Source organism: Elephas maximus, chromosome 11 (assembly GCF_024166365.1).
Source record: "Elephas maximus indicus isolate mEleMax1 chromosome 11, mEleMax1 primary haplotype, whole genome shotgun sequence".
Taxonomy (NCBI): Eukaryota; Metazoa; Chordata; class Mammalia; order Proboscidea; family Elephantidae; genus Elephas; species Elephas maximus.
Genome location: NC_064829.1, coordinates 94,328,181 through 94,345,142, shown reverse-complemented (window position 1 = coordinate 94,345,142; position 16,962 = coordinate 94,328,181). Strand labels below are relative to the sequence as shown.

General features: G+C 39.0%; 1 protein-coding gene across 3 annotated transcripts in view; it reads right to left on the bottom strand.

Moving 5' to 3' along the window:
• Nucleotides 1–1,702: 1,702 nt before the first annotated feature.
• Nucleotides 1,703–16,962, bottom strand: part of LOC126085835 (zinc finger protein 160-like) — a 31,811-nt gene continuing 16,551 nt past the window's right edge. For all 3 annotated transcript variants that reach the window (XM_049901568.1, XM_049901569.1, XM_049901570.1), the window contains 2 exons: nucleotides 16,799–16,894; nucleotides 1,703–4,881 (listed from right to left, as the gene is read on the bottom strand). In XM_049901568.1, the coding sequence (XP_049757525.1) occupies nucleotides 2,192–4,881; nucleotides 16,799–16,894 (2,786 nt within the window). In that variant the 3' untranslated portion in view covers nucleotides 1,703–2,191. The remainder of the gene's footprint in view (nucleotides 4,882–16,798; nucleotides 16,895–16,962) is intronic.

Here is a 16,962-nt window from a genome sequence, read left to right as displayed (position 1 = left end):
TAGAAGCCTGACAGAACGCTGGAGGCAGACCTTTTGTTTAAAATACACTCATACTGACTACAAAACTTGAGAGCATCAGGTTGTTCAAAATTTTCAAAAAACTGCCCTTAAATCAAATTTTCAGCAATCCTTGGGATATATATATTTTTACTGCCTTATAATTTAAAGTGAATTTGATTAATTAGATTTTATCTTTTTCTGAGTGAATGCAAGTTACACATCTTTCTAGAAAATAAGTAGCTTATCCTGATACATAAATGTGGGAATAAAGTTTACCATACTTCCCTTTGTGATTTAATATTTCTTCTAAATATAGATTTTTAGAAATCTCTAGTGACTCCATTTTTATTTCTTGATTAATGTGACATTTTTATTCTGTTTTTCTAAGACCTTTGTTTTTATTGTGTATTAGTTGTAATAACTTACAAATTTTATTTAACAAATAACAAATTTTATTTCTTTAAAATTTACAATGTTGAATAATTGCTTCATTAACTTCTAAACTGATTTTTATCTTTTTATTTGAAATAACTTTATAGTTACAGAAATATAAAAACACATTTAACATCTATATCATTAGAATTCTATTCATAGTGATAGAAAATTTGGCTACATGATCCCCCATTTCCTTATGAGCCTTCATCAGAGTCTTCCTTAATATCTATATTTCTAAGAACAGTCTCTTCAAGGCAATGTAGGCTCTTCCTATTAAGCACATCAAAATTTCTCCAGCCTCTATCCATTGCCAAATTCTAAAACCACTCCCACAGCAACACATTTGATAAAGCAGCATGCCCAACCTCAGGTAACAAGCTATATCTTAGTTGCCTGATGCTTTCATAACAAAAAAATATCACAAGTGGCTGTCTTTAAAGACCGGGAATTTATTATCTGACGGTTTCGAGGCTAGAAGTCCAAATCAGGTGACTGGCTCTAGTGGAGGGTCCTTCCTTGTTTGTAGCACTGGGAATTCCTTGGTGTTCTGGCATATGTAGATTCATATACCTCCATCTCCACATGGCACCTGTCTTCCCAGGGTGTGACTATCTATTCTGCTTTTTTGATGGCACCACTCACGAGTGATTAGGTTTAGGACCCGCCCTGCTGTGGTATGACCCACTAACAATCAAACCCATATTCCAAACAGTGTCATAGATACAGGGGTTAGGATTTATACTTTTTTAGGAGGGTGGAAAGGAGACATAATGTAATTCATAAGAACTATCCTAAGACATTAACAACATCTTGGATAGATTACCTCTGCTTTATTAAACCTCTCTGAAAACAGTAAGATGAAGCAGCCTTTTAATCAGGCTGATGGATGCTTCTCAAGCATTACTCTAGAGTGATGGTTACTTTGGAACATTTTTCCCCATAGATTTTGTTTGTACTTTGCTTTAAAAAACAAAGGATCTCACCTTTGTTTACTAGATACTTTAGCTCTTGCAAAGGAAGTTTCTGATATAAATTGGGAATGCTGCTGTAAGATACCTGAATTACCTGTGAAACGGTAGGATGTTATTATAAGGTGTACCTAGATTAGTTGTAAATATATATTGCAAACTCTATATACTGCAACAACAACAAAAAAACATACACAATTGATACGCTAAGAAGGGAAACAGTAATTATATGAGATGCTCAATTAAAAGCAAAAAAGGCAGAAAAGGGAAGAAAAAGAAAACAAACAAAAACCCACAGAACTACAATGAATAGAAAACTGTTATAAATATGGTCAGTATCAATCCAACCATATCAATACTCACTTTAATGTGTATAGCTGAAAGTACAAAAATTAAAAGACAGAGGTTGTCAGTGTATAAAAAGGCCTAACTGTATGTTCTTTACAAATAACGAATTTTAAATATTAAGAAAAATATAGGTTAAAAGGAAAGGAATGGACAAAGATATACCATTTTAACCTTAATCAAAAAACATTGCAGTAGCTAACTCTATTAACTTCAGAGAAAGGAGACTTCAAAACAAGAAAAATTATCAGGTATAAGGGGAGTGTTTCAGAATAATACAGGGGCAGTTGGACAAGACCATATAAACATGCCACTAATTACACTGGAAAGGTTTCTCTCTACTATGAATTTTCTGAAGTTGTACAAGATTTGATCTTTGGGTAAAAGCCTTATCACAATCATAACATTTCTAAGGTTTCTCCACAGTATGAATTCTCTGATATTTAGAGTTTTGAATCCCAGTTGATGGATTTCCCACATTCAGTGTATTTGTAATTATTCTCTCCAATATGGATTCTTTGATGATTTGTAAGGCTTTCACGATGACTAAAGCCCTTGTCACATATATTACATTTATATCGTTTTTCTCCAGTATGGATTCTCTGATGTCTAGCGAGATTTGAGCCCCATTTAAAGGTTTTCCCACATTCATTGCATCTGTACTTTTCCTCTCCAGTATGAATTTTCTTATGATCCCAAAGGATTGATGGACTGGAAAAAGCCTTGCCACATTCATTACATTTGCAAGGTTTCTCTCCACTATGAATTCGCTGATGTAGCACAAGATACGATCTTTGGGAAAAAGCCTTACCACATTCATTACACTGGTAAGGTTTCTCTCCACTATGAATTTTTTGATGTTTCAAAAGACCTAATTTTCGAGTAAAAGCCTTACCACATTCTATACATTTGTAAGGTATCTCTCCACTATGAACTTGTTGATGTTTCAAAAGATCTGATTTTCGGGTAAAAGCCTTACCACATTCATTACATTTGTAAGGTTTCTCTCCACTATGAATGTGCTGATGTTTCAAAAGACCTGATTTTTGGGTAAAAGACTTACCACATTCTTTACATTTGTAAGGCTTCTCTCCACTGTGAATTTGTTGATGTTCTAAAAGACCTGATTTTCGGGTAAAAGCCTTACTGCATTCATTACACTTGTAAGGTTTCTCTCCACTATGAATTTGTTGATGTTCCAGAAGACCTGATTTTCGGGTAAAAGCCTTACCACATTCATTACATTTGTAAGGTTTCTCTCCACTATGAATTCGCTCATGTTCCATAAGACTTGATCTTCCAGGAAAAGCCTTACCACACTCAATACATTTGTAAGGTTTCTCTCCACTGTGAATTCTCTTATGCTTCCGAAAGACTGATCGGCTACTGAAAGCTTTACCACATTCATTACATTTGTAAGGTTTCTCTCCACTGTGAATTCGCTGATGTTCCACAAGACCTGATTTCTGGGTAAAAGTCTTACCACACTCATTGCATTTGTAAGGTTTCTCTCCACTATGTATTCGTTGATGTTCCCCAAGACCTGATTTCTGGGTAAAACTCTTACCACATTCATTGCATTTGTAAGGTTTCTCTCCACTATGAATTGTCTGGTGACGAGTAAGGCCTGAACGTCGACTAAAGACCTTACCACATATATTACATTTATATGGTTTCTCCCCAGTGTGGATTCTCTGATGTTTAGTGAGGCTTGAGCCTGAGTTGAAGGTTTTGCCACATTCATTACATTTGTAAGGTTTCTCTTCACTATGAATTCGCTGATGTTCCACAAGTCTTGATCTTCCAGAAAAAGCCTTACCACATTCAATACATTTGTAAGGTTTCCCTCCAGTATGAATTACTTTATGTTTCCAAAAGACTGATCGACTGCTAAAAGTCTTACCACATTCATTACATTTGTAAGGTTTCTCTCCACTATGAATTCGCTGATGTTCAACTAGACTTAATTTTCGGATAAATGCCTTACCACATTCATTACATTGGTAAGGTTTCTCTCCACTATGAATTCGCTGATGTTTCCCAAGATTTGATCTATAGGAAAAAGCCCTACCGCATTCAATACATTTGTAAGGTTGCTCTCCACTATGAATTCTCTGATGAGTTGTAAGGCTCGAACTTAGACTAAAGACCTTGCCACATAGATTACATCTATATGGTTTCTGTCCATTATGGATTCTCTGATGTGTAATATGAACTCTCTGATGTGTAATGAGGTGTGAATCATGGTTAAAAGTTTTGCCACACTCATTACATTTGTAAGGTTTCTTTCTACTATAAATTATCTTATGACCCCACAGGTATGAACGAGTCATAAATTCCTTACCACATTCTTTACATTTGTAAGGATTCTTTCCAGTATGAAATCTCGGATGAGTTCTAAGTCTTAATCGTAGACTAAATACCTTGCTATATACATTACGTTTACATGGTTGTTTCCTAGCATGGATCCCGTGATGTTTCCTGAGGTCTGGGCCACAGTGAATGGTTCTGACGCCCTCATTACCTTCATATGGTCTCTGCACACAGTGAATTCTCTGATGATTAGTATACATTGACCTTAGGCTGAATGACTTCCCACATTCATTACATTTGTAAGATTTTTCTCCGCTGTGGGTTTTCTGGTGTTGTAGAAACCATGAAGAAGGCATTAAAACATCCCCGCATTCGTTAGAAATGTTGCTTTGGACACTAGGAGGAATTCTTTGAAGGGATGGAATGGAAGATGCATTGTTGACAGACAACTCCACTTGATGACATTCATACATTTTCTCTCCAGTGTGAAATTTCTGCATTTCAGCCTTATGGGACTGAAAGGTTAATTCAGTTGTATTTTTGAAACATGTCATATACTTGTTTCCTTCACCTCTTTTAACATGTTGATTTCTTCTACCAGTGAAAATTTTGTTACAGGGTATAATCACTCTTCTGTTATTTCTTTCGTCTTCTCCCCGCTGACTCTCAAAGTCATACACAGTTTCTCTGACTTGTCTGAAGTGAAAATCCTCAATGCCATGACTTTCATTTCTTTCCAACAACACCCTCTGGAATAATTCTTCTTTATCATTGATCTCTTTTGCTGATAATTTCTTGATTACATGTGGAGAAAGGACATCTAAAAAATATAAAGAATCACAAGCTTCCAACAGTTAGAAAGTATTTTATATCCCAAAACATAATTTTACACCAGCATGAATACTTATAATAAAGAGAATTTTGAATCTTCTCCACTATGATCTTCAAACGTTTAGGAACACAAAATTTATAGGATTCTTCAATAAAGAAAGGATGATTACATGTAATTCTTATCATTTTCATGGAAGCTGAGTTTTAAATGCACATGACCATACCACTCATGCAGGTAAAGAACATAAGCCCTAAGAGAAACAGACAACTGGGAGAATTCTGTGGTGAATTGTGTGTTGCTCTGGTGGTAGAACCTATGCTATCTGTATTTCAAATACCAGCAGGGTCACCTCGTGGTGCAGTGGTTAAGTGGTTAAGTGCTTGGCTGCTAACCGAGAGGTTGGCGATTCAAACCCACCAGCCTCTCTGTGGGAGAAAGATGCGGCAGTCTGTTTCCTTAGAGATTACATCCTTGGAAACCCTGTCCTATAGGGAGGCTATGAATTGAAATCAACTCTATGACAATGGGTTTTTTCATTTTTATGCCTGTGGTTACAATCCAATTTTGGAATGGGTTTGTTATGTTAATAAGGCAGGATTAGTGTAGGGTGTATCCTGAGTCAATCTCTTCTGAGATATAAAGAGATTAAACAAGCCAGCAGTGCAGAGATAAGATAGATTCCAAGATACATGGAGATCTCCAAGGAACAAGGAAGCAGAAGCTGAAGAGACAAGGACCTTTTCTCGTAGTTGGCAGAGAGAAAATACCTTCCCCTAGAGCTGGTGCCCTGAATTCAGACCTCTAGCCTCCCAAACTATGAGAAAATAAATTTTGGCTTGTTAAAGCCATTCACTTGTGGTATTTCTCTTACAGCAGCAAAAGATAACTAAGGCAGTTGGAATAAAAAAATAAGAAAGAGTAGTTGGAAAATATGGCCTTGGTGACTGGAATGATGTCAGAGATACCATGGCTGATTTATATGAGAACAACTACTTGTTCATTTGAAATACTTTTTTTCCAACAACAAAATCAATGACTATACAAGTGGACCTCACCAGATGTATTACACAGTAATCAAATCTACCGTATCTACGGAAAGATATGAAACAAGCTCAATATTATCAGTCAGAAGCAAGTCAGGCATCAACTGCAGAATCATAAATGCAAGTTCAAGCTGAAGCTAAAAAAACCCAAAGCAACTACAAGAGAGCCAAAGTACAACCTTGAATACATCCCCCATGAATTTAGAGACCATCTCAAGAACAGATCTGACACACTGGACACTAATGACTGATGATCAAAGAGTTGTGGGATGCCATCAAGGACATCATACATGAAAAAAGTAAAAAGATCACTGGAAATAGAGGAAAGAAACAAAAGACTAAAAGTGGATGCTAGAAGAGACTCTGAAACTTGTTCTTAAGCACAGTGTACTGAAAGTGAACATAGAAATGAAGAAGTAAAACCGCAAAACAGTATTTCAGAGGGAGGCTCAAGAAAAAAGGTAAAGTATGATAATGATCCATGCAAAGACCTTTAGTCATAAAACCAAAGGGGAAGAACACTGTTGGCCATTTTGAACCTGAAAGAACTGAAGAGAAAACTCATGCCTCAAGTTGCATTACTGGAGGCTTCTTTGGGCAAAAAGTTGATGCACAAAGCATCAAAAAAGATGGAAGCAATATACAGAGTCGGTATACTGAAAATAATTGGGAAACATATAACCGTTTCAGGAGACAACATATGATGAAGATCCACTGCTGCCCAAGGAAATACTTTAATCTGCATTGAAGGCACCAGTGAAAAAAGGAAGGCTCCAGCAATTGATGAAATACCACTTGAGATGCTTCAACAAGCTGATGCAATGCTGGCTACACTTATAAGCTATGTCAGGAAATGTGAATGACAATTCCTGGTCAACCAACTGAACCAGATCCATATATGTCCCCACTCCAAAGACAGGTGATCAAATGGAATGTGGAAGTTATCAAACAATATTATTATTATCACATGTTAGCAAAATTTTGCTTAAGATAATTTAAAATCAGCTGCAGCTCTACATCGACAGGGACCTGCCAGAAATTCAAGCCAGATTCAGAAGAGGATGTGGAATGAGAAATACCACTGCCGATATCTGATGGATCTCGGTCTAAATCAGAGAATATCAGGAAGATGTTTACCTGTATTTTATTGACTATGCAAAGAATCCGACTGTGTGGATGATAACAAATTATACATAACAAAAAATGGTAATTCCAGAAGAATTAATTGTATAATACAGAACCTGTACATGGATCAAGAGGCAGTCACTGAAAAGAGTAACGGATTCAAAAAGAATATGTGGATTCAATTTGTAGAAGGTGTGTGGCAGGGTTGTATTCTTTCACCTTACTTATTCAATCAAATAATCCAAAACTGGACTATATGAAGAAGAACCCAGCATTAAGACTGGAGGAAGACTCATTAAAAACCTGTGATATGCAGATAACACAACTTTGCTTGAGCAAGGTCAAGATGACTACAGGCACTTACTGATGAAAGTAGAGACTACAGGCTGAAATATGGATTACACCAGAACATTAATTAAAAAAAAAAAAAAAGAAAATCCTCATAATTGGATCAATAAGCATCATCATGATAAATGACAAAGAAATTGAAGTTGTCAAGGATTTCATTCTATTTGGATCAATCAATGCTCATGAAAGCAGAAGAAATGGAATCAAGCAGCAAATTGCAATGGGAAAAGGTGTAGCAAAAGACTTCTGTAAAGTGTTAAAAAGCAAAGATGTTACTTTGATGACTAAGGTGTGTCTGACCAAGTCATGGTCTTTTTAATCATCTCATATGCACGAGAAAGCTGGACACTGATAAGGTAAGATGGAGAAAGAATTGACACAACTGAATTGCAATGTTTGCAAAGAATATTGAATATACCACAGATTATAAGAAGAACAAACAAATCAGTCTTTGAGGAAGTATGGCCAGAAAGGTCCTTAGAAGTGAGGATGGCACGATAACATCTTGCTCACTTTGGACACATCATCAGGAAACACCAATTTGTCTAAAAGGACATCTAGTTTGGTAGAAGGTCAGAGAAAATCAGTGTGAGGTAATGAATAGCAATGTGGCCTCTGTGTTCAGTTCATGATAGATAACCCTGGAATTTTCCAGGTGAGTTAGGCCTCTTTTTTTATCTAGGTCTAATAACTATATCTGAGGATTTGTGCAAATGAATGGGGACTGGCCAAGCCAGAAAGGCCACCCTGTTGCCTATCAGGAATGGAGGGGGACATGATTCAATCAATCATCCACATGCAATGAGGCCTCAATCATGACTATGTAATGATGCCAATACCACCACTGGACATGTAAGCTCTATTAGCTTCCTAACAGGTGAAAGAAATCAATATGCTTTGGAGGGTAGTGTGCCTTTTTGGGGCATGGAAGCTCTACATTGGGGAGCTCCATGTGCTTCTTCTTTATGCAGATCCTTTGCTATAATAAATCTGTAAGCATATAAGCATAGCAATTTCCATGAATTCTGTGCTTCATTCCAGCAAATTATTGAACCCAAATGTGTAGTCTGAGCTAGCAGGTGTGTGGTAATAAATCTCCTTACCAGAAAAACAATGTGGCTATTATCCTTGGTCCCTAAGAAATAACCCTTGGAATATCCCGAGTAATTAAGGTATCTTCTTTATCTAAAACCTGCAGACCACACCTGAGGATCTGTACTAATGAGTGGAGGCTGGCTAGACCAGAAAGGATACTTGGTAGCCTGATATCAACTAACCTTAGCAGGCGTAATTTAATATATCACACAGATGTAAGGAAGACTCAATGATGACTAGATAACGAAGTCAATAAAAGCTCTGAACACAAAGCCACCAAGAGCTTCCTGGGTGGCGAAGAGAAGGTGACACATTCTATTTGGAATATGTAATCTTCACATCGGGAATCCTCTCAGACCTCAACAAAGAGTCCCTTCATAATAACAGTCCAGATTTGTATCCTATTGCTTTAGTAAATCTGTAATTCTATGTACAATTATGTGCCACACAATGTCCATTCCGGCGACGTCCAACTGCTTATGTGTCTATGGTCCCATAAGGTTATAATAGAGTTTGGAAATAAACCCCAGATGGAGAATGGGACACAGCAGACGTAATCTCAAAAATGAAGAAAAGATTCTCCAAGCGGTGAAAAGACTGGCTGCACTGAAAGCTACAAGGCTAACAAAAATGTGAGAGCGACCTACAGCAGATAGGGAGACATTGCTAATGCCCTGCATTGAGGACCAAACACAAAAGCAAACCCCTCTCAGCATGCTGATGATCACTGCTAAGTCACGATGGTTAAAGAAAAAAGCAGGACTAGACTAAGATACCGGATTTAGTGCTAGCTCTGGGTGATTCTAAAGCTTCAAATGTTTTTTGCTGCATAATGTGAAAGTGAGTGATGAGTCTGCCTGTGCTGATGAGAAGGCAGCAGAATTTGTTGAAATCTTAGATAAACTAGGTATCTGCACAATGTCCAAATCATATGTCTTATTTCACAGAAGGTACTGTGACCATTAAGCAGCACATGACTGAATAGTACTTTCTGTGAGTTCTATGAGTCATTTATGGAAGTTATCAAACCAAAAGGAATAGTTGGAGCCAGCAGATAAAAGTGAGGTAGCCCAACGAAGGTCCTCCAGCTTGTGTCTGCCATCTGGAAGGCACAGAAGAAAAATTCAAATTTTTGGCCAGCAGGTAAAAGTGAGGGTGTTGTGTGGAGTCTCAAAATTGCAACAAATATCTGCTTCATTGGCAATCTGAAGGACAGCGTCCTTTTAACTAGTGAGCTGTGACCTAGTTCCAGGTAGGTAGGGGCAGAAAGAGGGAGTGTCTCGTGGGCGGACAGTGTCACAAAGGATGAGGAATTATGAAATTAGAGACTTGATTAATCTTTATGTTTTGGGGGTTGAACTTAACGTTGATTCTTAACTGCAATGTGATTAATAAAAAAGAAACTGAATTATAAAACATGCAAAAATGCAAGAAGCATGTAGCAGTATCTTACATGGGTAAAACAAATTACAGTAGAGTCCAAAAATGTAGGCACCACTCAACCTCGTAAGCTCCTTCAATAGGATGCATTCAAAGAGTATTTGTTGAAGGAGAATGAACAATGGCACACACACGAGATGAACAATGTAGCATGAACAATAATTTGGTCAAAAGCCTCAAGGATACAAGGTTGTGAACATGGACAACGTTCTCCCTAAGATAAATTCCTAACCCTGTGTGGGACAAACAACTGAATTTAGCCTTTTGTCTCTGGGTCCCAAAAACAGTCCTTGGGATTTCTCAAGCAATAGAGGTGACTTTGTTTTCCTAAAATAGCCAGGCAACATTTAACATGTGCAAATGTATCAGGAGCCCCAAACACCACACCTTGCAAATAACTTTAGGAAGGATGAAGAATACGATGCAATGAATTGTGTGTATTAATTGATTCAATTAATCATGCATGTGTAATGAGGCACCAATAATAACTATGCATTGAGGTCCAATGAATGTTATAAGAGCCCCTGAACACAGAAATACTTGGGTTTCCTGGACGGGGGAGAGACTGGTACGTCTCCATGGACAATAGAAATCTGATGCCTGGACCTCTCCCAGAGCAAGACCTGTGTGTCTTAGTGTGTATCCTTTGTGCTTATATTAAATATATTACTGTAAATATAGCCCTTTCTGTGAGTCATTCTAGGGAATTATCGAACCCACCAGGGACAGTGAGCCTGCACAGGCCGGCGCTTGCCTACTGTAGTCTGAAGGAGAGAATTCTGACTTGTGTCTACTGATCTGGGTCAGAAAAATGCAGTGCAGGCAGTTGATTGGAAGGACTGTGTCATTTTACTTGTAAGGTCGGACTTAACTCCGGGTAGTAAGGGTCAGAGAGAGACAATACCACATGGGTGGCTGGTGTCAGAAATGACTGAGAAGTTGGAAAGTGGGGATGTGAAGTGTTTTCACAATTTGGGAATTGGCCTTAAGCTGATTTTTATTCATGTACACTGTTGGTGTCTGAAAGGAGAAGATCGTTAGTATTTTTGATGAATACTGCCACACTGTCTTAAGTGACACTGTGACATTCCACAAAAACCAGATACCTTGCAGTACAACGGTTTCCTCTAATATATGGCCTTTCTGACCTTGGGTTTGTAATTCTCCTTAAATAATTGGCTGGGCCACAATCTTGGAAGCAATTGGTTGTTTACTATGCACACTAAGTGATTTGTGGTCTACTGATGGCATTAGTCAGTGGTCCGGCTGGGAGGGTCATGCCTTAAAATTGACTATAAGAGCCAATACACAAAGGTTGAGGGTGACCTCACTACCATAAAGAGGCTAGAGTGGAGTGCATTCTTTGGACCCAGGGTTCCTGCACTGAGAATCTCCTAGACCTGGAGAGAGAGGCAATGGGAGAGGGAACCTCTTAAACAGCTATAACATGAGTCAAGAGTTGTAACACCAAAATGAAGACAGCACGAGACTGTGGCAGCAGTCCAGGTGGTGGAAACCATTAGACTAGCACAAGGTGGCTGCTGTGGGCTTGCTGGCCTGCATAGAAAGAGAACCTGAGTGCCTTTGGGAAGGAGGCTTGGTGGCAGAGCTAAAGAGCTGTAACACTTGACCAAGCATGTCAGAACCCTAGGAGGGTCATCAGCTAAGCAGCTGAGAGAACGGTGGTCGGCTGGCAAGGCTAAGGGAAGGGCACTGACTTGTGTGCATGACCAAGAGCAGTTGAAAGAGCTGACTTGGAAGCTGTCCTGACTAACAAACTGCATCCTGTCTCCTGACTTGTTCCTGCAACTCCTGAGTTGTAACCTGGGATAAGGGTGGTTGGTACATGTCTTAGTCATCTAGCGCTGCTTTAACAGAAATACCACAAGTGGATGGCTTTAACAAAGAGAAGTTTATTCTCTCAAAGTCCAGCCGTCTAGAACTCTGAATTCAAGGCACTGGCTCCAGGGGAAGGCTTTCCCTTTCCATTGGCTCTGAAGGAAGGTCCTTGTGATGCATCAGTCTTCCCTTGGTCTGGGAGCATCTCAGCACAGGAACCTAAGGTCCCAAGGACACACTCTGTTCCCAGCGCTACTTTCTTCATGGTTAGGAGGTCCCCAAATCTCTGCTTACTTCCCTTTCCTTTTCTCTTGAGAGATAAAAAGTGGTGCAGGCCACATCCCAGGAAAACTCCCTTTATGTTAGATCAGGGATGTGACCTGGTAAGGGTGTTACAATCCCACCCTAATCCTCTTTAACATAAAATTACAATCACAAAATGGAGGACAACCACAGAATACTGGGAATCATGGCCTAACCAAGTTAATACATTTTGGGGGGGATATAATTCAATCCATGACAGCACGGCAGAGATGGTTGGCTGGCAAGGCCAAGAGAAGGGCACCGGCTTGCATGCATGACCAAGATCAGTCCAAAAAGCTGACTTGTTTGGAAGCTAACAAACTGCATCCTGTTTCCTGAGTTATTTCTACTACTTCCAAGTTGATCTTGATCCTGAGTTGTTACACATTACTTCCCCAATAAACCACGTAGCTGTGAGTATGGTCTGTGAACATTCCAATAAATTATTGATTCCAGCAAAGAAGTAGAGAGTGCTATAGGGGAGAGGGAGATGTCAGAAACGGTGGAAAATTCGGAGAGTGGAGGTATGTCTGGCCTCCACCTCCCAGGAACTAGCTTTGTGATGATTCTGATTTTCATCCTTCCTCCTGAATGTAGACGGGCCCTGAAGCTAGATTTCACATGTGGAACCACTTATCAATCAGGCTCTTGTAATACTTTCTCTCTCAGCATTCTGGGACATGGTGACTGTTCTAATCACTGGTTTAAGAGGCATTTCTCTATTTGTTGTTATTAAGTTTTGACAAGTCAGTTCCAAAACACAGAGAACCTATGACAACAAAACAACATGTTGCCTTATCCTACATCATCTTCACAATCTTTGCTATGCTTACGACCCTTGTTGCAGCCACTGGGTCAATCCATCTTGTTGATGGTTTTCTCTTTTGTGAACTTTCTACTTTACCAAGCAGGATGGGCTTCTCTAGGGATTGGTCCATCCTGATATCACATCCAAAGTAAGTGAGATGGAGTCTCACAATCCTTGCTTCTAAGGAACATTCCAGCTATACTTCTTCTAAGATAGACTTGCTCTTTCTTCTGGCAGTCCACGGCATATTCAACATTCTTTGTCAACACTGTAATTTAAATTTGTCAATTCATCTTCAGTAGTAATTGTACACCTTTCCTATGCAAATGAAGTGATTTAAAAGACCATCTGTTGGGTCAGGTGCACCTTAGCTGTCAAAGTGACATCTTTGCTTTTCAACACTTTCAGAGGTCTTTTGCAGCAGATTTTCCCAATGCAGTACGTTGTTTGATTTACTGACTGCTACTTCCATGGGCACTGATTGTGGATCCAAGTAAAACGAGATTCTAGACAAGTGCAGTATTTTCTCCATTTATCATGATTTTGTTTATTGTTCCAGTTGTGAAGATTTTTCTTTTATTTATGTTGAAGTGTAATCCATACAGAAGTCTGTGATCTTCATCAGTAAATGCTTCAAGTCCTCTTCACTTTCAGCAAGCAAGGTTGTGTCATCTGCATATCACAGGTTGCTAATAAGTTGTTCTCCCATCCTAATGCCTCATTCTTCTTCATATAGTCCAGCTTCTTGGATTATTTGCTCAGCATACAGACTGAATAAGTATGGTGAAAGGATACAACCCTGGCACACACTTTTTCTGATTTTAAACCACCCAGTATCCCCTTGTCCTGTTCAAACGACTGCCTCTTGGTTTATGTACAGGATCCCTATGAGCAAAATGCAGTGAAATTTCCATTCTTCACAACGTTAGCCAGAATTTGTTACGATCCATACAGTTCAATGCCTTTGCGTAGTCACTAAAACATCGACAAACATCCTTCTGGTATTCTCTGCTTTCAGCAAAGATCCATCTGACATCAGCGATGCTATCCCTTCTTCCATGTCTTCTTCCGAATCCGGCTTAAATTTCTGGAAGTTCCTTGTCAATACAGGGTTGTAGCTGTTTTTTAATTATCTTCAGCAAAATTTTGCTTGCATGTGATATGAACGATATTGTTTGATAATTTCTGCATTTTGCTGGTTCACCTTTCTTTGAAATGGGAATGAATATCTACCTGTTCAAGTTGGTTTGCCAGGTAGCTGTTCTCTAAGTTTTTTGGCATAGATGAGTGAGCATCTCAGTTGGTATTCCGTAAATTCCTGGAGCCTTGTTTTTTGCCAGTGCTTTCAGTGCAGCTTGGATTTCTTCCTTCAGTATCATCAATTCTTGATCATATGCTACCGAGATGGCTGAACGTTGACCAATTTCTCTTGAATAGTGTCTCTGTGTGTTCCTTTCATCTTCTTTTGATGCTTCCTGCATCATTCAATTTCTTGCACATAGAATCCTTCAATATTGCAACTCAAGGCTTGAATTTTTTCTTCAGTTCTTTCAGCTTTAGAAATGCCAAACGTGCTCTTTCACTTTCGTTTTCCAAATCCAGGTCTTTGTACATTTCATTATAATACTTTATCTCCTTGAGCCACCATTTGAAATCTTCTCTTCCGTTCTTTTACTTTATGATTTCTCCCATTGGCTTTATTGACTGTACATACTGCAGCAAGTTGCAGAGTCTCCTCTGACACTTGCTTTGGCCTTTTTTTTATTTTAAAAATGGCCTCTTGCTGTCTTCATGTATGATGTCCTTGATGACACAGAACAACTCTTCTGGACTTCAGTCATTAGTAGAGTTAACCTTAATGATGTGGACAGAGTAAAGCTTTCAAGACCTTCATTTGCTGATGTGGCACAACTTAAAATGAGAAGAAACATCCATGAGTAACTAGAACATGGAATGTATGAAGTATGAATCAAGGAAAACTGGAAACTGTGAAAAATGAAATGGAATGTTTGAAGATCAACATCTCAGGCATTAGTGAGCTGAAGGATCAGTAGCTGGAAAACACAGCCTTGGTGACAGAAACACTGCCAGAGATAACATGATAAAATTGTGCAAGAACAGTGAGCTAGTCATCTAAAATATCTTTTCTCAGGAACATAAACAATGACATGTGGACCTTGCTGGATGTAATACACAGAAATCAAATCAACTACATCTGTGGAAAGACATGATGGAGACGCTCAAGAGCATCGCTCAGAACAAGGCCAGAGGCTGACTGAGGAACAGATCGTCAATTGCTTATATGCAAGTTCGACTTTAAGCTAAGGAAAATTAAAACACGTTCACGAAAGCTAAAGTGCAACTTTGAGTATATCCCACCTGAATTCAGAGACCATCTCAACAGGTTTGACCATCTTCTGTATTTCGCAGGACAATATTGTTAAACACAAATCAAAGTGTTCTCATTAAGAATTTTCTATGACCTGGTAACCCCCACCTTGGGGAAGTACATATCATGTTGGCAATTACTGAAGTATAGGTTGTCACAGAGGAAAAAGAAGAGTGATATTTCAGACTCTAGAAATGTGTGCTTCAGAAAAAATGACAGAAGCTTCAGAGTATAGAAATCCAAGAAAAGCCAAGGGTTTTCAACATTCCCATTCCATGTAGAAAGCTCAAAGGAGGAAAAAAATACAAGATGCAGGAGTAAAGTGTAGGCGTCAGAATTGGTGTTGTCCTTGAGAAGGGACTATGTCCTCTGCCCAAAAACATAAGCTGAGAATATGAAAGGCAAACTGGGTTGAAAAAGAGGATCCGTCGACTGTCTTTACAGTACTGCTGAGTAACAACATCGGAAGTTCCACCCGACTCTCCTATTACACACTTGAAGTCTGGAGAAGCAGGAGCCAAGAAACATCTGAGGGGCCTGAACACTCAGACAGGTCTGGCAAAAGTCCTATGCCATTTCCTGGGGCCTCATCTGCAATGCAAAAGACAGCAATGCTTTGCCATCTCCTAGAAGGTTTCCAATGAGCACAGACTCTGGATAGATGCTTCAGGATGAAGGGGGCTCAGCTATGACCTATATAAACTGAGAACTGAGGATCACATGAAATCAAGTACAGAAGGAGAAATCAAAGGGGCAAAACACCGCTTTAAAACAGCCCTCCTCATCCCTATCAAAACCATGACACCAAAGATGTCATAGTGACCAGATAATAGCATGTTGTAGGTCATAATAAAAGGTCATAATAAAGACTTTGCCTTTGTCTCTGCTTGAGCTGCAGCACCACTGGCAGATGAACTGTTACACATCTCAAGAGAGTGATATATGGGGTTCCGGGGAGAGCAGGGAAGAAAAATTTTCTTTGAGAGCTCACAAGAAATATACTTGTGTTTTCCCATTGGGGGACAGTTTCCCCAAAACATAGTTGATGGTGTGGCTTCTTCTATAACCATCTGACCTCTTACCTATTGTTATGTATCGAATTGTATCCCTCCAAAATTACATGTCTTACCTTATACTTGTGGATGTAATTCCACTGGGGGATGAGGGATTTCTTTGTTATGTTAATGAGGCCATGTCAGTGTATCTTAAGCCAATCATTCATAAATGAACAAATCCGGCACAGAAGAAAGCTAGGAAAAGAGGAACAGATACATGCCACATGAAGATCTCCAAGGTCCGTGGAACAGAAGCGGAAAGGAGACAATGACCTTCACCTAGATCAGACAGAGAGAAACCTTCCCTTGGAGTCAAAGCCCTGAATTTGAACTTCTAGCACCCTAAACTGTGTGAAAATATATTTCTGCTTGTTAGAGCCACCCACTAGTAGAATTTCTGTTACAGCAGCTCTAAGAAACCAGGATACCTATGTTCACATCTTGATACATTCCTGCATACCTGGGTTTTTTGCTAGTTTCATCTTCTTCTCCACAGTCCACGGCTCTGTCCCTTTCTTCAAAATGGAGATAATATTCATCTCAGATGCAGAGATTCCTGCTTATCAGAAGAAAGGAAAATGATGTGCTTATCAGAAGAAAGGAAAATGATTGTAGAATACAATC